At 35.1% G+C, this 23,547-nt stretch overlaps 1 protein-coding gene and 1 non-coding gene across 2 annotated transcripts; both read right to left on the minus strand.

Annotated features, from left to right (window-relative positions):
- Positions 1 to 12,826: 12,826 nt before the first annotated feature.
- On the minus strand, positions 12,827 to 15,637 carry LOC107153730 (thyroid receptor-interacting protein 11-like). The gene is given in 4 exon segments (XM_048801457.1): positions 12,827 to 12,936; positions 12,939 to 13,477; positions 13,960 to 14,911; positions 14,914 to 15,637. Coding segments are annotated over 4 exon segments (2,325 nt in total).
- A 6,410-nt stretch (positions 15,638 to 22,047) lies between these two features.
- On the minus strand, positions 22,048 to 22,150 carry LOC125616358. Its single transcript, XR_007346978.1, has one exon. It is a non-coding gene; the product is annotated as a U6 spliceosomal RNA (small nuclear RNA).
- Between the last annotated feature and the right edge of the window lie 1,397 nt (positions 22,151 to 23,547).

A 23,547-nucleotide genomic window follows, 5' to 3' on the forward strand; every position in this document is an offset into this window, starting at 1 on the left:
GGAATTAGAAGTTGTGCTCCATTTGAGTACAATGTGTCAAAATACATTCTGCTGTCAGACTAGAAGGAAGACCAGTAGAATAGAAGAAGGGAATCAGAGGGAGGAAAGGAAGGAAAAGAGGAGGTACTGGGGAATGAAATTGATCAAATTATACTGTTTCATTGTGTGTATACAAGAATATACTATAAAAAAATCAAACAGTTATGTATACTTATAATACACCAATAAAAAGTAAAATATAAAAGTAAAACAATCTTTTTTAAAATGAATGAATGAAAATTATACACCACAAAATATATTTATATATTAAGTATATTCTGTCACAACATTATCAGATTTATTTCTACCTATGTATCATTTTTAGAAAATTTGTGAGTCTGCTTTGCTACCAAAATATCTTACTAAAACAGTTGTAATGGAATATTTTCATTATTTTCCATATTAAAAAAGTTAACACCTAGATATAAAGGTATATTAAATCTGGCATTCAAATTCTCAACTACATCATTTAATGGCTCAACATATATTTATATATTAAGCAATGTGGTAGGTATTCTGAGTATTAATCTGAGAATTAAAGATGTATAAGCTTAGAACCCTGGCCAGATTATATTCTAGTAAGAGAAATACAATATATAAGTAGATCATTTCAGTCAGGCATGCATTTCAGTAAAATATAATATAGAGGTAGTTCTAGTACACTGTGGAACCAGATAAAATATTACTGGAGGCTTCAGTTACAAAGTAACACAGCCCTACTTTTTAGTTTATTTTAGCTCATCACTTAAAAAACAAAGTTAAAAATACAACTTTTGATAAAAATATGTAGTTCATCAAATAGCAGCCTTAGAAAACTTATCGTCTTTGGAAAAAATCACAAATTTGTGGTAAAATAATAGATAGTTATATAAAAGAAAATGATGAGTTATCAACTGTGAAGAGGCACTAAATCAGTTCCTTTAATTATTTCATGTTACTCTTGCTCATGGAATACACTTTTATCCAAATATTATTCCTAATGTGTCATAATTTCACCACAAGAAATCAGTTTTGAAACAGAAAATGGAAAGAAAGTAAAAGCAAAAGAACTGACAAGGAAAAAGGAAAAGAATTTATAACTGTTCTGAATTGAAGAAGGGATTTGCTTGTTTTCTTCTCCCATTATCTTCTCTAACTCTCAATAGATGAAAGACAAGAGGGTATCCTGGAGAAAGTCATAGGGAATTACATTCCCCTTTGTCTTCTCCCATCAACCACCTTGTTCTATCCTATCTAGGCACATGCTGGTTTCCTTCCTCTCATCTTTCACTCCAGTCCCTCAATAAATTAATATTTATCCCCCACTCTCAGTTGTATATTCTCACCCGTCAAAATTCCTTCCCACTTCTCATTTAATTCAGGAGAGCACCTCTTCCTAATTCTATTTCTCATCTTTCTTCTCTTCCAGATACACAAACACACAATTATCATTGCTCCATTAAAGAGCAGAGATGGTAATATAAGGAATCAAGGAACAGGAAAACTAACGTGAAAATAAAATACTAGTATTCTTATTTTTGTTTCCTTTGTGTTTTTTTGTTTTGGTACTGGGGATGAAGCCTAGAGGCACTTTACCACTGATCTACAACACCCATCCTTTTTCTATTTTTACTTTTTGTTTTGAGGTAGAGTATCTATGTTGCTGAGGTTGACCTTGAATTTATGATCTTCCTGACTTAGCATCCCCAGTCTCTGGGATTAGAGATATATACCACCACACTGAAAGTCCACCCAATAAGGGAAAAGTGAAACACATACTCTTATACCCTGTGAGTGAACTGATAGAACCTAATTGGAAAACAATTGGGCGATTTGTGTTAAATTAGCTACATTTTAATCCAAAAGAAATGACCTGATATGCAAATAAAGAAGTTTTATGTAAAAGATTTTTGTCATTAGAATTTTTTAATAGCACATTATTTGGAAACAATATAAAATGTCAACAAAATACAATATAGTCTAGCCAATAAAATAATATTTATGGGAAGGATTAATGAAATAAACTGTTCTTATATTATTTAATGGGACCATAGCATACAGGAATTTATCAAAAGATGACCCATAAGAAACATACCATTGTGATACCACCCTTCAAGAGGGACCATAATAATCCTTACCTCCTAGAATTAATGGCCTTGTGTTGTCCCTTCCCTTAATGTTCAGGCTTACTTTGAATGACTAATAGCATATGACACACGTGATCGTATGCTACGTGAACTTAGGTAAAACAGATGGTGACTTTCATCTAGGGGTCTGGATCTATGACTTATATCACTGGCTCAGGCAAGCTCCATGTATGATCACTCTTAAGCAGATGCCTAAATGGTGGGCAAGTATAATATTGGGCCAACAGACAGGAAGAACAGAGGCTCCCTGTGACTATGTGAGTGACCTTGGCAGCAGGATCTTCTTTGATAGTTGTCTCTATTAGAGGTAGTTTAGATTTTGGCTAAAAATTTGATCACAACCTCATGAAAGAATCTGAACAAGAATCCTTCAGGGCGCATACACAGTGGCAACCTGAGCAGGACACTGCCACCGCCCTAGGTTGGGGACCCCGGGGCCTAGGCTGCAGCCCAGGAGAGGAGCCAGGCCGGGCGGGGTCAGAGCCCAGGTGTGGAGGCTACAGCAGCCCAGGCGGCCCAGGGGTCCAGCAGGCCCCAGGTAGGGACAGGGCAGCCAGGAGCATCACCACCCTGCCTATGCTGCCTGAGGGCGCTTTCTTGCCCTGCCACTTCAAGGACCCCAAGGGGTTGTATTGCAAAAAATGGATGCTTCTTCCTGCACATGCACCCGGACAGCAAGTGGACGGGTCTAGGAGCAGAAGACAGAGGGGTAGTGTCCATCAAGGGAGTGTGTGCGAACCACTACCTCGCCATGAAGGAGGATGGGAGGCCGCTGACTGTAAATGTGTTACGCAGGAGTGTTTCTTTTTGAATGATGGAATAAAATAACTACAATATTTACGGTCAAGGAAATAACTCCAGTTGTCCTGACCAGATCTCCGAGGTCCATCCTCTCGCACCTTAGACATTCATGCTGGCAGCAGTTTATGCGGAATGAATATGGCTGGAGGCGGCAGATGACGTACATATCCGTCTTCCTGAAGGCTGCAGGACTGGTGTGCGGTTGTCCAATACGCAGGAGGAAGCTGAATTCGGACTTTATACCAGTCTATTCAAAAATTTCTCGAACTGCTGTATCTCCTACATAAAACAAATGTGCAAATTTTAAGGATCAAATTTTATCATTGAAGATTTATAGTTAAAAATCTAAAAGTTCAGAAGCAAGCGTTTGGTTGTTTTCAATGCAAACTCTGCCTTCTCGATGTCCTGAGATACCAAAATTATTTTACTACTTTACTCTTAAGATGCTTTTGAAATACTGAATAATTCTTTTGCTGGTTGCTAGTTGGAGGCTTAGTCACTTGTTTGTTTTTAGGGTCATATCTTTTTAACCTCTTCCTGCTCTGTTTCCCAAACAGTCAAAACAGGTTGAAAGAGCAAATGCCTCTGTGACCATTCAGTTATGTTCTCTAATAATGCTGCAGTGAAATTCCACTACAGAGAGTTTTCACATTGCCTTTGTTTCCTAAGATAAGATTTCAAAGAACTTGGTTTCAGTCCTCAAATGCCAGAAGGCAATAGTGCTTTCATCAGCAGTTTTCAAAAGTCTAAGGCTACAGGGGGTGGGGGTGTAGCTCAGTGGTAAAGTGCTTGCCTAGCACTTGAGAGGCACTGGGTTCTATCCTCTGCACCAATGCATAAAAAATAATAAATAAAATAAAGGTATTGGTTTCATTTATACCATAAATAAATAAATAAATGGTTAGGGATATATAAAATGCCAAATGTGGTGCTACATACCAGTGATCCCAGCAACTGGGGAGGCTGAGGCAGAAGGATCCCATGTTTGAAGCCAGCCTCAAAAGCTTAGTGAGATTCTGTCTCAAAATAAAAAGAACTGGAGTATGTGGCATGATGGTTAAACACCCCTGTGTTCCGTCCCCGGTACTAAATACACAGATAAACTACACTAAAAATTTTATAACACATTTAGGGTTTTCATTTTCTATTAGATTAGTTTTTCAATTAAATGCAAAATTTCTGTGGCAGGATTTTTATTACCATTAGCATATTTTTTGGTTTGTCTCCTGAACATCCAGGAAGTCCACCTAAATGGGTTTCACCCAGTTTTGTGATGCTGTGTCATTGTTTCTAGAAGCATTTATGAGAAGCCCTCAAAAAAAGCTGCCTTCCCTGACTACTTTTCTGGGAAACTTCACTTGCCACAGACAGGCTGTTGTTCAAATACCTTTAAGTGCCTTCACTATTGTTTGTCAAAGAGTAAGTGACTTTGCCTTCTTAGTAACCCTTCTGGTAAAAACAGCAAGGAAGACAGAGAAGAATGGGCCCACCCTGTATTCTGTGGTTCTTCTCTATCTCTACAGTCCTCTGAATGTGCTATAGTTTTTTCTCTGAGAAGCAGCTCTGGAAAGATGCACAGGAAGAGTACTTTGTTTTAAAATTGAAGACACTTATCTGCTATTTTTCCATTACATGCTGACTTCCCATATTGAGATTTACCCATAGTCTTAACATGACTAGTTTTACCTTTTAAAACTGAAACCATCGGGAGTGTAACTCAGTGGTAGAGCAGTCACTTGACTGGCATGTGTGAGACCCTGGATTCAGTGCTCAGAACTTCAGGGAGAGGAATGTGGAGGTGGTGGGTTATGACTGAAGGCATAGAAGAACAATCTAGGTTAAAAGAAACGTTCCTTGGTAAGAAAAATAACTTTAATCTGTATATAATATATATTTGTTATTAAAGTTATTATTAAAGATGGTGGAACTGGTCTTAATATTTTAGATAATGCCCCCAACTCTTGTTCATATGTGTACTTTTATTTTTTAAATGCTCTGAAAAATACCCTGGGGACTCATCTAGCACCTAGTAGCGCTAATGAGAAGCTGGGTTCTGAGCTCATGAGTTCAGGCTGTCTGTAGGTCCTGGAAGCACAAGGCAAGCTGCTCAGCTGGCTGTTCTGCCTGAAGTCAGAGCTGCCTGGATAGTTCTGATTCACAGCAGTACATCACTGATAAAGCCTGAAAATGGAAGGGCAAACAAGTGCTTCTGTATCTGAACTTTAGGAGACCCCTTCCACCTCAAGATGAAAATCTCTTCCTCAAGGATTTTTTTTCAAGTTTTTTAAAGTTATACATGGACACAATAACTTTATTTTGTTTATTTATTTTTATGTGGTGCTGAGGATCGAACCCACAGCCTCACATGTGCGAGGCAAGTGCTTTGCCACTAAGCCACAACCTCAGCCCTTCCTCAAGGATTTTTCAAAAGGAATTTAAATTTTTTATCAAAATAAAGTGACTTGTCCTGTTACGCCTTTAAAATTATTTTCATATACTGTAAGCTCAAATGAAGTAAGATACACTGTTTGACAGGTGTGAAATACATGGAAAAAACTAAGAAGTTTTAATTTTATTTTTGCTGATTAAGAGATATGTTTAGCTGGGCATGTTGATGCATGCCTCTCATACTAGCAACTTGGGAGGCTGAAGCAGGAGGATCACAAGTTCAAAGGCAGCCTCAGAAATGTAGAGAGACCCTCTCTCAAAATAAAAAATAAAAAAGGTTTGGGGATGTGGCTCAGTGTTTATTGCTGCTAGCTTCAATCTACTAAATCTACTGGTATCAAAAAAAAAAAAGAGAGAGAGAGAGAGAGAGATGTGTTTGAGTATGTCATCATAGTGTTTTGTTGTTTAATTACAGAACAATAATTAGATGGAGTTTATATTTGTTTTTTTCTATTTTGTAATATTTTAATAATAGGGTTAGGTGGAAATAAAATAATAGAAAAAAATTTTAAAAAGAATCATTCAGGTAAGCCCTTCCTACATACCTAAACCTCATAAACAATGAACTAATCAATGTTTTTTGATTTCAAGTTGACAATTTAGAAGTGTTTTGTTATAAAGCAACAGGTAATTACTGCTACCATCATAAGAATGGTTATATTCGAGAAGGACTTTTATATTTTTTCCTACTTTTCATATTTCCACAATTTTCTCCAGTGAAGTTTATTACTTAATATATGAAAACGATAATTGTATAGAATTTTTAAAAAGTGTTTGAAAAGACAGTGACCTATGTGTCTTTTAAAATTACCCTGATAAATATCCCTAATAAAGCTGGATTTACTTCTATCATAGTACATAAATTAAATAAAATTTTATTTCAACCTCTTTTTATTTTATTTATTGAAAAAAGTGGTAGTATACATTCTATAATATATGCAGCATTTCTACATGTGATAAACACATTCATGAATCAGTAGTGCATTTGAACATTATTTACAACATTGTTTCTAAGAAAATGTGTTCCAAGTCTTAGACAACCCACTTGATATATAATCCTTTTTGACTTGGCAACTTTTTATATATGCCTATTTAAAAAATTATTAAATTATTAAAGGTAAATAAATTTTTTAAAAATTTGTGAATTGAGAAAATAAGACAAGATTCTCACTTCATATTAATCATAAGAAATAACCACTATCTCTTGAGGTTTTCCTAATTAGGTTATGGCATAGCTACATTATTTGAATAGAGAAGGTGAAAGCAAGTTCTAAATGAATTTAGCAAAAATTGTCAAATCAATACAAATGTTTTTATCAAATTAAAACAAACATGGTAAGAAAAATAAGTTGTCTAATCTATTAATAATTATGCTTTATATTTTCATATTATTAAAAATATAATAATTGTATGCCATGTTCATTTATTGAAATGTTTAAATCATGAAAAGTCATAGAAAATCATTTCTGGATGCTAATAATATTGATTATATAATCCATTTTGATATTATCTAGATCATCTTGTATATATAAACAAGAAGATAAAATCAAATATGCATATAAAATAGTTTTATAACAGTAATATGCAACATAAATCTACTAATTATTTGATATTTCATAATATTCTTATGGTAACTATGAACAACAAAAGTGTCTTGCTGAATTTCAGAAGACTATTAGAAAGAATATTATCAGAGGGTTCATGATTATAAGTAAATGTGGTTCCTCTGGTCAGAATATATAATATGTATTAGATTCACAAATTTCTGCTAAAGTGAGATTTTGTTTCCTTATCTAAAGATTCACATTTTCAGACTTATTTTTGAAATTAAAAAAATCCTTTTATTATTTCTATGATCCTTTGTCCATCATGTGGTTCATTCATTTCTGTAACAATTCTCTTTTCTACATACTCACTAAATTCTGTGAATTGGGATGAAAGAAAAAGATGTCTGAACTAGTGAAAGAAATGCATGATATTTTAACTCATTGCAGAAAACTCATTGAGACTTGTATTTTTTTCAAAAAAGTGGGACATTAAGGAACATAAATCATAAAATATCTTTGCAAGAAACAAATGGATATATGTTAAGCAAAAATCCATGTTTATTATTCTATGAACCTATGTGCAATCAAGTTCATGTAATTTATTTTTAGATAAAAAATAAGAAAACTCTGTATTTGGAATAATAACATTACAGAAAGGACACTCGAAAATAAACCAATGAAGGCAATTTGCCCTTTGAAATATAGATAGTAGGATGAGCTCTACCTTGCAGATTTTCTCAGGGAAATGTAGTGAGCAAATGTAAGAATTTCAAAGAAAAGGAAGCTCATACAGTTCTTTGTGAGAATTAGACAAACAGATCGTAAAATAGAGACTCTTTTACTTCCTGAATTCAATTCAATTAAGTTCATTTGGGCAAATATTTATTGAATTCATGTTATTTGTCAATATTTAATACCTTAAAATCATAATCTTTGGGTTGGATGGGGTCTTAGCAGTCAAGTAATTCAAGATTCTTCCCAAAGAATGATTCACAGTATGCATTTTTATTATGAAGTGATATATCTTGAGTCTTCTCATTAACAGTTGTCAAGAACCAGAGTCCAGTTATGGCTGGTTACCCACGCTCCACAATTTTTGCATTTCAAAGTGAATGTTCTCAGAATTTTTCTTGACTGCCTGCTGAGCAGTTTACCTCTAGAAATGCATTAGCCTAACTGGATAGCCTTACTTCTTGAGAGACTGCCTTTCCTGCTTCCACTTCCCCAAGCAAACCTGGACTCTCCCTTGCCTACTGTTACTTCTTCCTAAATATTTACCATGGAGCTCTCTCTCAATTCTTCCAGAACAGGGTCTGGAGTCACACTTCTCTTAGATGACTGAGCTTTTGCATCACCTTCTCATTATTGTCTGTGGATATAGGAGGGGATTTTTACCTCACTCTGCCTATCTGAGGGCATTCCTTAATTCTACCATAAGGTCATCAAGGACTTGATGCTTTAGATGGATCCCTCCGCTGTAGAGAGCTGACAGCTGGAAAAGAATATACTTAATGAGTACACTTCTCCAAGCAGGCATGTTGGTCTTGTGTACTTCTGCAGCAGAACCTCTGAAAAGACTTCTTTAGAACCTTCTGGGATGCAGAGATGTAGATGCTTAAGTTTCCTTTGCAGTAGATGTTTGCCCTGTATTGTGCTTGCCCTATAAGCAAGTAATATGCAACATAAATCTACTAAATATTGTGCTTGCCCTATAAGCAATGCCAGGTCCTTGGGCACTCACCAGAAAGAGGAGATAATCTTGAAATAAACATAAAGGATCATTAGATACATTTATGTTGTGTATACAATTTGGTCATTAAACATAAGATGAGGTCTAAAAAGGTTTGTAGAAAATGAATCTGTGTTGAGATTTGGTGAAGCAGGCTCAGTTAAAAGAATTTTATTACAACATATCTTTACCATTTTTAGCCATTAATAAAGCAGAAGTCACCATTACTTTGCCAACAATAAGCATAGATTTCTAAAATATAATCAGAAAATTAAACACAAAGAAGGAAGATTAAAATATTAGCTAGCAATATAATCTTTTAATTATTTAAATAATGATAGTAGAAACAAAAGCAAATTTGCCATGAAAAAATGGTTAATTTCATTAATACAGATTTGTGATTACTCTATAATTTGTATAAAAAGATTTACTGAGAGAAGTACTAATACAAGTGGATATTTAGGGGCTGCAATTGTGGCTCTGTGGTAGAGCACTTGCCTAGCACATATGATACACAGGGTTCGATCCTCAGCACCACATAAAAATAAATAGATAAAATAATGTTATTAAATTTTTATTTTAATTTGTTAAAAATGTATATTTGTATATATACAAAATGTATATTTGTAAATGTCTAGAAAAAATGTGGTACATCATAGCATGGAGTACAACTTAGTAACAAAGAGGAATGGACTACTGGTATTCAGAGTAACTGGGTTGAAATAAGGACATTCTGTTAAAAAGTGACAGAAGCCAATCTCAAAAGGTCATAGAGTTTATGATTCCATTTATTTGGCATTCCCCAAATAACCAAATTATGGGGATAGGAAGAATTTCATGCCTTTCATGAATTAGGTTTCATGGACAAGGGAAGTGGTTCTAACTATAAAGAGATTAAGAATTAAAAAAAAAAAACTCTTATAAAGAAATTCTGCACCATAAAGGGGCAAATAGTCTTGATTTTTTTCTTCCAAAATATTATTACTGTTTGCTCTTTTCTGAATATAAAAGTTAATACATGATCACTGAAAAAGTAATATACTTAAGACATAAAGAAGGAAGTATAGAATAAGTATAACCCCACCACCAAGAAATTATAATTTCTTCTAGTATTTGTTGCTATTGTGGTTTTGTTTTGTAGTACTGGGGGTTGAACCCAGGGGCTGTTACCAAAGAGCTACACCCTAAATCACCATTCCCCCATTTTATAATTTGAGACAGGTTCTCACTATTGCCCAGGCTGGCATTGAAATTCTGCCTCAGTCTCCGAAAAAGCTAGGTAGATTTTTGTTTATACAACTCATATGCACACACATACACATGCACATAAATTTACACTGACATTAGTTTATGTTTTTTTTTCCTTTAAATGTGCCATGAATATTGCTGTATATAAGCACAGAGCTACAGTGAACATTTAAGATTACAAAGCATGACAAAATTGTATGAGTGAACCACCATTTAATCAATAATAAATATCAGTTTCTGATAAGATGCATTAAAATTTTCTATAATAATTATAAATTTGTCAACTTGGTCTTATAACTTTTATTGCCAAATATCCTTTTAAACATTAATTAAAATCATGATTTCTTTTATCTTCTTGAAGTGCTCTTTCTTTTATAACTATGAAGTATCTCACTTCATCCTCATTAATGATTTAAATTTTCTTTGGAGTATGGTTTTAACAGTTTCTACAAATATTTGGAAATGCTATATTTTGTACAATTCTATGAACATTTTAATTTTTCTTGCAATTTTTAAAAATTTTTTAAAACCCTAAAACTCTTTAGAATAGGTTATTTTGTTTCCAGATATGTGGGATTTATACAACTTTTATTTTGTTCTGGTAATTTTTATCACATTTGGCCACAGAACATAGTTTATATGACATTTATTAATGCAACATAATATTAATTCTCTTATGGCCCAGCATAGGAATAATCTTTCAAAAAAGTTTCACATAAAAATTAAAATAAAAGTTGCTTATGGAGTTTTGTCTACTAGGTTGTTCATGTTACTTGTATTTTTCAGATCTTCTGAATCATTGCTTGCTTTATGTTTTCTCAATTTAGCTGCTTTAAGAAGTTTGTAGTAAATTATCCTACTACAATTATTGAGTGATAATTATTGATATCCCCATTCAGGTCCAGCATTTGCATATATGTTCCTGGATATATCATGTTGGGTAGGATGTCCTCTTAAACCCATTCTACAGTGAAAACATCCTGAAAATCCCTTTAATACCCCTTCCTACCAAACGATTTAGCAGTACAGTTTCTGTTGGATATCAGTTGTGATGGCAGGCTGTTCACTGCTACAGCCCTGGGCATCATATCACAGTATGGAACCACAAACTGCTAACTAGTGAAAAGATCAAAATTCAAAACTGCAACTATGGATTCTACTGACAGTGAGTTATCTTCATACCATCATAAAGTAAAAAAGTCATAAGTTTTACAAGCACCTTCTGTATATTTTATCAGGTTATATTTTTGATACATGCGTTATTAAAACATTCTTGCTCTTCAATTACTTTTATAAGAACTGCTTATTTTCTGAAATCTGTTTTTTTATTTTCAAAAAATGGTGCTTTTGGGGACTTGACAATGTGATATCACCTTGCTGTCAGTTAAAAGTCAAGAAGTGTACCTGGGTGGGACCATCTGGTAATTTCTTTGGGATCCCCAATACTGGAGTGAAAAAGAGGCACAATGTTCCTCACCTGTCAGAGATGACCCACTCTGTCCCTTGAGTATATGCCTTTTCTCTTCTCCCCTACTAATAAACTCTGAAAAAAAATGATGCTGTCAGTCTCTTTATTATTCTAAAACTACAGGTTTCAGAGAAGCAATTGCCACATAATCTGCTTTCTCTCCTCTCCAACTTCACCCAACTCAAGCTGGAAACTCTTGATTCATCTTTTATCTTAATTTAGAAAAATAAAAAAGATTAATTTTAAATACTTTTTTGTTAACCCAGAGAAGTGTTTAGATAAACAGTCCAGATTTTAATGATACATTTTTACAAATTAACTTTTCATTGGAAATGATTGATGTAGTAAGTCTTTTGGTTTGACTCAAACTTAACGTGTAGAAACTATTTTCCTTATGGACATATTTAACACCTAGAAAATTGAATTTAACCTGAAGTGACTTTTTAGACAATTGAAAATAGTTAAATGGATAGGTTCATAGTATTTTGATTAAAAGATTCTTAAAATTAATCCACTAAATTTCATGTTTGGGCCCTCCAACTGTAATTTTATTTTAGTAGTTGTACAATGTTTTCTTTGATAAAGAATTCACAACATCATATTTTGTTTTCATATACTCTAACTTTGGAGATATATCTTTATCATATGGGTTGGATTTTTCTTCTTTTCTGTTTGTTATTTAAATGTATCATTTTTATTTTAATACAATTAAATTTAACAAATATTATAAAAAAGAAGTTGAGCTGTATAGTTCACTGATACTGCTCTGATTCACAAAGTATTTAAGAATTGATTACAGCATATGATTACCTCATAACATCAGAACAAATTTTAATAAACCAAAAGTGCTGCAGAAACAAAGAACAATTTTAAGTGCTACATCAAAAAAAGAGAAACAAAAATAAAAACAAAAACAAAAAACCTGGTAGCTCTATATATCAGGTTTTTTATTTATCTTTTTTCTACAAATATATGACTTTTTTCCAAAAGGAAAAAGTACCTTGTGTTTATGGATTCTGTAAAGTGCTAAATCATCTCTGGCTTGATAATTATCTATTGCCTTAAAAGGTCCTTTAATACAACTCTGGGGCTGTTGTCAAGGGGCATTGGCAATAGTGTAGAGGTCAAATGAACATGCCCAGGTCCACCAGGTCCAACCAATTCCAGCTGGGTTAATAAGAGTTACAGCTTCCAAATGGGGAGCCAAGAATGACTGAATTATGTTGCATATTTAAAACTTCCTGGTACTTTTATACCTGGCTTTCTCCTTCCTGGTGAATCTAAAAGTTTCAAGATATGATCAGAAATTTTTCATGGTAGAACAGCTGGATGAGATTCTGTTTCCAGAAATTGAACAAAAGGTCCTGAAAAAGATCTATTAAGCCCAGTTTTCTCAGCTGGTCTCAAAGGTATGTTGGGGTCACTTTTGGAACTTCCCATTCAAAATATTAATCCTTGTTCTCTTTTCCATAACGAAGGTCTGGAGTTGCTGCTGGGGGTCAAGGACATCCTAGGTGTATGAAACTGAGACATTCTAGCAGGAAGAGCTCCTCTCTCCATGTCTTTCTGCTGGATAATTTGAGTGAGTATCTCAACCTCATCTTTAGACAGCTGATATATCTGTTTGGTTAAAGATACATTCTTTGAATTCTGAAGTTTAATCTCAAGTACTCGTTCTTTGACTCTTTTCACAAAATTTTCCATTTTGGCTTTACATATGGCATGGTTTTCACTCCCATTTTCTGTATTAAGGCTTTTCACTTTTGTTTCTTGAAAACTATCAGCATTCTCTGTTTGAATGTCCTGTCTCTCTTCATGCCCCTGGGCTTTTATTTGCTCAATGGTTTTCTGCAACTTCTTAATTTCCTTGTCTTTTTGAAAAAACATTTGGGTATGTGCAGCCTTCATCTGCTCATACTGGTATTTAAATTTATCCATTTCCTCCTTCTGCTCCTGTAGTGACTGAAGTAGTTGCATGTGACTCTGGTTTTGATCTTCAATGACCTTTTGATGATGTGTAACAGCATGTCTTAACTCATTTTGAACTCTACATAGTTCCTCCTCCTTTTGGCTAATGTGTTCCTTAAGTTCCAGGTTTTTTTTTTTGTTTTGTTTTTTTTTTAGTTGTAGATGGACANGGTGACGTCAGTTTTCCAACATGGTGGCTGCTGGCCTCCTCTGTGGTCTGACCGGTGTGGAGAACCGAGATGGACCGCTTCCTTCCCCCGTCTCGAACCCAGAATTCAGCCCTGAGTACAGTGCTTGCACGGCTGGCAGAAACTGCAGCGCTGTATCCCTGCGTCGCTATCTCCTCGTTTCCCAGCGCGCGCTGCAGACTCTAGCCGCGGGGCGATTTGCTGAATAAGCAGTGTTACCCTCCGTGAGACAAACCTCTCGCGTTTGAGTCCCCGTAGCCGATCCTCGTGCGATGGAAATCCTTCCTCCAGGTTCCGGAGCACCCCACTATTGCTGGAAATTCCTAACAAGATATCCTTTAGCTGTCCTGACTTGTCATACTCCCACACAGTGAAGCAGCACACGGGGGCAATGCACTCCCCTCGCCGCCATCTTCCCCCCTCAAGTTCCAGGTTTTCCTGCTGGATGTTTAAACTACTTTTTTGTGACTGACTTAGCTGACCTACTAAATCTTCGACTTTATCTTCAAGCTTCTGCTTGATTAAATGCAAATCACGGAGGCTCAGTGCACTCTCAGTTAACTTTTATTTCTGTACATGCAACTCTTTAGTTATGTCCATATTATCCTCCTCAAGTTGATGAACTCTCTCTTTTCCATACTCTAGATCTTGTTTCAACTTCTTGATTAGACCATCTCCTTCATTTTGCTGTTTTGATAGCTCATCTATTATCAAATTCATGTGCTTTGTAGCTTCCAGGTGCTCATTGTCCAGTTCTAACTGAGCTATCAGCATTTCCTTTTCATTAATACTCTCATTCAGTTCTTGCTCCTTAGCCTCCAAGTTCAGTGTTAAGTCATGTATTTGTACATTCAAATTCATGTCTGTTGAAGCCTTACTTTTAATGACTTCACATTCCCAGCTAAGTTTGGAAAGTGATATCTGAAGTTCTTCCTTTTCTTGACTCAATAATGACTTCTCTTTTTCTGAAACTTGCACATGCATTTGAAGTTTCAGATTGTCTTCAGCAAGACTGCTATCCTGTCTTAAGCTACTCAGTCTCATTTTTTCATTTTCAGCATCAGACAGGGCTTGCTGTAGTCTGAACAGTTCTCCTACTGATGAACTCTGTGGAGGAATTGTTCCCTTTCCTGCCACAGGATCACTCTCCTCCATCACAGAAGGCTGCAATTTACTGCATTCCAGTTTCAAGTTTTCACATTCTTCAATTATTTGTTGCTTTTCCACACTGAGCTGCTCTTTTTCTCCCTTCAGGACATCTCTGTTGTGTTCTGCAGAGGATAATTTTTTCTTTATGTCTTTTATTGTATCCTCAAGTTCTTTAATTCTTCTTGTGGACTCTAGTTTTCACTTTGTAGAACCTGAATCATGTTTTGCATCTCCCAGACATGAGACTCATCAGTTACTGTAACTCCTGAGTCACCTTGGTATAACAGCTTTCCAAGTTCTGCAATCCGTCCTTCGTAGTCATTTGACTCCTGTTGATGCTGGTGACTTAACTCTGCCAATTTCTGTTGATGTGCATTCTGCAAAATGGACATTTCATGTTGGTGATGATCCTTGTCCTGACTTTGGTTTTGTTCCAGGACCTTAATAATATTTTGTAGTTTGCAGACTTCACTAAGTCCATAACCAAATAAACAAAGTGTGCTGGTTGCAGGTACACCACCTGCTCCTGAAGGTATTAATTGAGCAGCTGACTGCAGGCTCAACAACTGCTCCTGTACTGCCATCTGGCTTGCTTGAAGATGGCTGATTTCTACCTGTTTCTGTTGCAGCTGATTTTGGTAACTTGTAGATTGAAAGTTTATTTGAAGCTGTGATGCTTCATCATTTTTTTCCAGATCAGTACAATGCTTTTTAAGTGTTGTATTCTCAGATCTCAAACTTGATTCCGTGGCTTCAATTTTCTTTCTCCGACAACGAAGTGAACTGGCTTCCACAGCTTTGGAGACCTCCACAGGCATATCTATAGTACAGCTGGAGACTTGGCCAGTGGGGGAAGCCAAGCTGCCTCCCACCTGACCCAGGGACTGGCCCAAGCCGAAGCTTAGGCCTCTAAACCACGAAGACATTGCTAGAGCTTCAGAGAGCCCTCAGGTCCTCTCTGAAAACCACTGTATGGCCATCCCCCTTTCAGCTGAATGTCCTGGAGCATTGCTGGGGTCAATTATGACCAAAGCATTCAGAATTCCGGGAAGTGCAGGGTTCCTGCCACCCTTGGTGCTCTGCCTTAAACATAGAGGCCTGGCCTGGGCTTTGACCAGGAACTTGCCACCAGGGGCTCAGTCACCCCTGCGAGGCCTCTGCTCCCTCCCTGGACTTTCAGCCCTCTGGTTGGGTGAATTCTCCCTCAGAGTTAGTGACTCTCCCAGCTCCATGGGCTGGTCCTCCCACCTCCATGCTGGCCACCAGAACACCCCCATATGACAGCCTTTATCCTGTCTTGGAGGCATGAGATTGAAGTTCTGTCCTCAAGGACTCAAGTTCTGTTTTCTATGCAATCTAATCTGTTGGTGATGGTTTCCAATGGAACTTACTTTTTCTTTCTTTCTTTCTTTCTTTCTTTCTTTCTTTCTTTCTTTCTTTCTTTCTTTCTTTCTATTTTTCTTTCTTTCTCTCTCTTTCTTTCTTTCTTTCTTTCTTTCTTTCTTTCTTTCTTTCTTTCTTTCTTTCTTTCTTTCTTTCTTTCTTTCTATATGACAGCAGAATGCCTTACAATTCTTATTACACATATAGAGCACAATTTTCCACATCTCTGGTTTATACAAAGTTTTTGCACACCCCAACTTATGTCTTCATACATGTACTTTGTATAATAATGATCATCACATTCCACCATCATTTCTAACTCCATGCCCCCTCCCTTCCCCTCCCACCCTTCTGGCCAATCTAGAGTTCCTCTATTCCTCCCATGCTCCCTCTCCCTATCCCACTCTGATCAGCCTCCTTATATCAAAGGAAACATTTGGCATTTGGATTTTGGGGATTGGCTAACTTCACTAAGCATTATCTTCTCTAACTCCATCCTATTACCTGTAAATGCCATGATTTTATTCTCCATTATTGCTGAGTAATATTCCATTGTATATATGGCACATTTTTTTATCCATTCATCTACTGAAGGGCATCTAGGTTGGTTCCACAGTTGAGCTACTGTGAAGTGTAATTTGTGCTTTTCATTTCTATGAGTTCTCACTGGTTTCTTCTAAATATTTCTATTTATTGAAGTGATCTTTTATCTCCAATATTAGCTTTCTTCATTCATTTTTGCTTAGATCTTTTCTTAGTTTAACATTTTAATAATCATTTTTATAATCTTTGTCTGAAATTTCATCTACTTCCATATCTGTGGGATCCTTTGTTGGGAGATTCTGAATTTTGAAGGAGATTTCTTGGCCTATTTCCTCATGTTTTCAGAGGTCTTTGTTGGACTTGTGCATCAGTTGAGATGGATTCTCCTTCCTCTTTTAAGTCCTCTTGTGGATAGTTATCTTTTTTGCTTTATGAGTAGATATCCCAGAGTGCAACCTGTGGTGCCATCTGTGATCGTTCCTCCTTGGAACCTGTTTTTTGGGGGGGTTTGGGGGTCTTGTTTCCCCAATTCTCTGCTCTTGAAGTAATGTGAAGGTTCAGGTGGGGCTATATTATCATGCGTGGAGTGAGATTTGCTGTTACTTACTTGGTTGAGTTGTGAGTATTGTTCCACAGCAAGATCTCGACTCTGTGAACTTGAAACGTCCCTATCACTTTCCAACACCTCTTACAGGAAGTGGGAGACAGGAATAGCACTACTGTTAGCAACAGATGTACAGTGTCTGCTGTTCACTTTCATATCTATAGCAATAATTGCCACCTATATAGGAATTTTGAGGTGAGCATCAGTACCATCAATACCAAAAATAAAAAATCATGAACTCAATCAAGAATTAAGCAGCAGGTGTCTACTATGGTGTGTATTCTATCAATAATCACAACAACATGAATGGGGTAAGAATTACATTAACTATCTAATTCTATTAGACCGTGGAATTAAAGTTTCTTAAATAAAGAGAAAATAGGGTAGGAATGCAAGAAAAATTTGAAATATGTTAAGTAAACAAAAGAGAGTCAGGAGATAGGTAGCTGATGTTGACTATAAAGAAGGAATTACAAAAAATTAACTAAAAGTAATTAAAAGACAAAAGAGGAGAGGGAGCATGAAAATATGGTATTGGGCTGGACAGAAACTAAAGAAGTGGGATTAAGGACAAAAACCAATATACAGACAAACAAGCAAATATAAGATCAAAACAATTCAAACCTATATATAATTATATCCCACCCAAGTCAAAACAAGGCTAAATTATAAACAGATGCAAAAGAAAGTAATTAAATGAAAGTAAAATTACATAAATATATATTTTTCTAACCTATCCACACAGTGAGAACACACACACACCTAAAAACTTGCAGAAGAAAAAGAAATTAAAAATAAATAACATACAAGAATTAGTCAACCACAGGAATATGGTTTATTTGTCCCAAAGCTAATAAGGAAAATGTATATTATGTGGTATAAACTATGTAATTGCTAATACACACATCATAATTTAGGCAAATAAGTTCAAGAACTCCAACTCTCTGAAAATTCATGCATTCTTTGAATCTGAATTAAAAATATATATAGCACTCTTTAATAAGGTAGGCACTAGAGTGACACAAATATGAAAGTCAAGTATAAATACATATAGAAAAGAGAATTTATAAAAATACATATAACCAATAGTATGAACTCATTGAATGGGTTAAGAGACAAAATAGATTATGAAACATCATGAATAATATATCTAATTATGTTTTGACAAAGTAGCTATGGTTGAGTTTCAAGAAGCTAGAAATATTTAGCCATGTCCAAATCAAGCACTGTTTTCTCTGGGCTAATTATTTCCAGTTCTTCTCTCATAACTTAGTGGCTTAAGTTCAAGCACTTTATCCATCCTACTCACATCTGTTTGGATATATTCTGCCTTAACATACTCCTATAGAAGATGAATAATAACAGATGATAGTTGAAGAATAGCCCTATTGGCTGCTTATAGAAGAGGCCCATTCTATTTTGTATTGGGGAGGCCATTTCATAATAATGCAGCCTAAATTGAGAAGTGCTTTGTACTATAATCATATTGTATTTCTCATTCATATTAAACTCATTCTCCTAATCTGACAGATTACATTGACATACACAGGTTACACTCCAGCATGTGCTGGAACGTGGATCTCTTACTGTCATTTCATAACATATTCCTTACTTGCTCATCCTGGACCTTATGGAATAGTGAATAGAATATGACATTTGAGAATAAAATTTGGTTTAGGATAGTGAATATTTTAAGTTGAAACCAAATATGTTCTCATGGGAAAATCAATTTTGAGGATATTATCATTATCACATATGTCTTTCTACAACATCTTCAAAAACAGAGAGTATATTCTTCAAAAAGATAAATTATACTCAAGAGGCTGAATCAGTAGGAATCCATGTTCCAGAAAAAAACATAAAAAGGAAAATGGAGATGGGAATGTAGCTTACTTGTAGAGCATTCTTGGGTTCAATCATTAGTACCACAAACCACCACCAGCACAACAACAATTAAAAAAAAACGTAATTCTAAGAGTTTGTATTTATTGAGAATTTACCGTGAGCCACAGTAACACTGTGAAGTAGATCAAAATGTATTTTAGATTACTTAGATTAATAAATAATATTATAGATTATTTTAGGAATGGATTATTTGCTGTGATTCTTGCATAAAGAATTTTTAAAATTTATTTTTTAATTTTTTATTTGTTCCAAGTAGTTATACATGACAGTAGAATGCATATTGAACATCACACATAAGTATAACTTCTCACTCTTCTGGTTGTACATTATGTAGAATTATACCAGTCATGCAGTTATATATACACATATGGTAATAATGTCTGATTCATTCTACTATCCTTCCTACCTCACTTCACTCCCCTCTGTCTAATCCAAAGTTCCTCTATGCTTCCCTACCCTACTCCCTTACTGTGGGTTAGCATCCACATATCAGAAAACATTCAGCATTTGGTTCCTTGGAATTGGCTTATTTCACTTACTACCATATTGTCCAGCTCCATCTATTTAGTAGCAAATGTCATAATTTCATTCTTGTTGGAGGTTGAATAATATTACATTGTGTATATATACCAGATATTCTTTATTCATTCATCTACTGAAGGACATCTAGGTTGTTTCCACAATTTAGCTATTGTGAATTGTGCTGCTATAAGCATTGATGTGGCTGTGTTCCTGTAGTATGCTGTTTTTAAGTCCTTTGGGTATAGACTGAGGAGTGGGATAGGTGTGTCAAATGGTGGTTCCATGCCAAGCTTGCCAAGGAATCTCAATATTGCTTTCCAAATTGGCTGCACCAATTTGCAGTCCCACCAGCAATGTGTGAGTGTGAATTTTTCCCCACATCCTCACCATCACTTATTGTTTGTATTCTTAATAGCTGCCATTCTGAGTGGAGTGAGATGAAATCTTAGAGACTCATGCTATGTAGCAAGCAATCTTAAGAGATGGGTCCTGAGACATATACAAATTCTCCAAACTAGAAATACCATTATAGCATGGAATTTCTCTCAAAAATTGCAGTCAAGTATTACTAAAACCTTTTAATTAACTCCTTAAGACTTATATAAGTCTGTAAATTGAGAGCTAGACTCATTAATAAAGCTAAATAATAAAATTCTGTCTGGAAAATTTATTGAAATTTTGTGAGTTTCCTCTCTACCTCCTCACAGAATGCACGACAAAATTCATCGTATGCATCCAAGCCACTTGTCCATGTGGCATTCCAACTCCATAATTCATCCTAAATTTCTATTTTTCTGAGTAAGCACAGATTTCTGCACTTTTTCTTCAGTTGTGGGCTGATACTATTTGCTGGTTAGATTTAGAATGTTTTTGTTGTTACCTTATTTTGCTTTTTTCCTATTTGTTCTTTTGTTTAGAGTGGGCATTTCCCAAAAGATATAGAGACTTTCCTGTTTCACAACAGGTACATGGATGGAAACATGAGCTAAGAACTATAAATTCAGGATGAGATGAGGATGGTTACTGCTGAACAGGCTCGAGCCCAGGTTAAGTGAAAACTCTGCAAACCATGTGTGCATTGACAAAGTTTAAAGTATTACATTATGTGGACCACTGAAGTTCCTTGAAAGCAATCAAAACTTGCATATGTAAATTCTCTAAATGTCTAAGTTGTTATAATGATTTTTTAAAATATTGTAATATAATCTGCAAATATATAGCCTTTTGGGTGGGGGAGATAATAAATTAGTGAGAATTAGTGAGCCCTGTGAAAGGGGCTAGGTAATTTGCTTTACAATTTAGAGACATGATATCATTTATTTAATTCTTCCAACAACTTTTTGTTTTGTTTTTGTTCTGTTCTGTTTTTGTTTTACTGCTATGCATCTAACTGAGACCTTGTTCAGGCTAAGTGGATACTCTATTGCTAAGCTCTAGCCCAACCCCTCCCAGTAAATTTATGAGCTAGCTATATAATTCCTACTTTTATTTATTTATATATGACAGCAAATGCATTACAATTCTTATAGAGCACAACTTTTTCATATCTCTGGTTGTATACAAAGTATATACACACCAATTTATGTCTTCATACATATACTTTGGATAATGATGTCCACTGCATTCCACCATCATTTCTAACCCTATGCCGCATCCCTTACCCTCTAACCCCTCTGCCATATCTAGAGTGCCTCTATTCCTCCCATGCTCCCTCTTTCTATCCCTCTATTAATCAACTTCTTTATTTAAAAGAAAACTTTTGGCTAACTTCACTTAACATTATCTTCTCTAACTCCATCCATTTTCCTGCAACTGCCATGATTTTATTCTTTTTTTTTATTACTGAGTAAAATTCCATTGTGTATATATGCCACTTTTTTTATCCATTCATCCACTGAAGGGCATCTAGGTTGCCTCCACAATTTAGCTATTGTGAATTGTGCTGCTATAAACATTGATGTGGCTGTGTCCCTGTAGTATGCTGATTTTAAGTCTTTTGGGTATAAACCAAGGAGAGGGATAGCTGGGTCAAATTGTGGTTCCATTTCCAGATTTCCAAGGAATCTCCATACTACTTTCCAAATTGACTGCACCAATTTGCAGTCCCACCAGCAATGTATGAGTGTACCTTTTCCCCCACATCCTCGCCAACACTTGTTGTTTGTCTTCATAATAGCTGCCATTCTGACTGGAGTGAGGTGATATCTTAGAGTAGTTTTGATTTGCATTTCTTTCCAGCTCTTTGTGACTGTTGTGTTAATGTTTTTTCCCCTATATATTTATATTGCTCTTGTATAACTCCAAAATCTCTCTTTTGTGGAGAAAGACAATGTTAACAATTCCCAGTATCAACAATACATCATCTATGAGGAAACTTTAAAAATTATGAAACGCTTCATGAATTTGTGTGTTATCCTTGTGCAGGGGCCATGCTAATCTTCTCTGTATCATTCCAATTTTAGTATATGTGCTGCCGAAGTGAGATAGGTTCTAGTTTTGATTGATCTTGTTGGAAACACAAAGATGGGTTGCTCTGATATAGAATATTGCAGGCAAAGTCGATTCTATACAAAGGAAGATTTTATCCAGATGGATATGGAAACAGAACAATTGCTGAATAAAGAATTCTAGTACTATATCAAAAGCCTCTATCATATATTGAACACTATGTCTTTTTTACACAACACTCCATCGGTGTAGTAATTATATTGTATCTATATTTCTAAATATTTCAAAATATTTCACTGTATAATGTTGCACCCCTTTGTGTGTTAAGGAATTGGTTATCAAATTTTTATTTTCCAAAAAATAAAATGAATCAAAACAAAATGCAATGGCTTACTTATATTGATACTAGAATAATAAATAAAAACATACAAAATTCTCTATCTTTGACATACACAAATGACAGTTTCATATGATTTAAGTTAAATAGAACTCAGTGCTTCTGAGACATAGTCTAAGAGTAAGACTACTTAAATGGGACAATCCCTGATATTCTCTTCCTGCCATATTGATTCAAATACGTACAACTCCCTGACATAAGAGCCCTTTTCCTGTTGATGTTTCTAACATTAAATTAGTCTTAGAGTTGGTATGCCTCAGAATTACTGTGAAATTTTATAACTAAAGGAAACTAAGATAGTCTATTCCAGTCTCTACACTTTAAAAATCATAAAGCAAAAGTCCAGACATGAGAGCAAAGTCCCATAGTCAGGTGGTAAAACTTCAATTATTATTGAACTACTTAATATTCTAAACATATAATCACCCTTCTTTCTCTTATTCCAGAAAAGGCATTTTAGCTGCATACTCCCAGGTTTTTCCATTTTCTTTATGTCTGTCAAAATTGCTATGGTTCAGTGATAGCAAAGCCTATCATATCATATTTAATTACAATACTGAAGATGGTTAAATGTCCTGTGTGTCCACCATACTACATAAAAGAAAAAAATGTCTGATGATTTGTTTCTTCAAAAATCAACTAGCTACAAGATTTTTTCAATCCTGTAATGAGGTTCATCACTGTTGATTGCCTGTGCTCATCATAGAAAAATTTATGGTAAGAGATGCTAAAAGAAGCCATAGTTTATGATAATTTTTAGTGTTAATTATCTTCAGAGACTTATTAGAGGAGAAACCCATATCAGCAGCTACTTGCCTTCAGTGCACTTCAAAGAAATGAAAGCTAACATGAGGCCATGAGACAAAACACAGCACTTTTTTTTGTTGTTGTTGTTGTTGTTGTTTGTTTGTTTTAAGGCATGAGTGAAAAGAGAACTATATAAAGTTTCCATATCAGTATAGTTTTTTAATATTATATTACATATATAACCAGTGTAGTATTCCCCCCCAAATATAGTGAAGAAATACATAAAA

Source organism: Marmota marmota, unplaced genomic scaffold (genome assembly GCF_001458135.2).
Source record: "Marmota marmota marmota unplaced genomic scaffold, marMar, whole genome shotgun sequence".
In the NCBI taxonomy this organism is placed as follows: domain Eukaryota; kingdom Metazoa; phylum Chordata; class Mammalia; order Rodentia; family Sciuridae; genus Marmota; species Marmota marmota.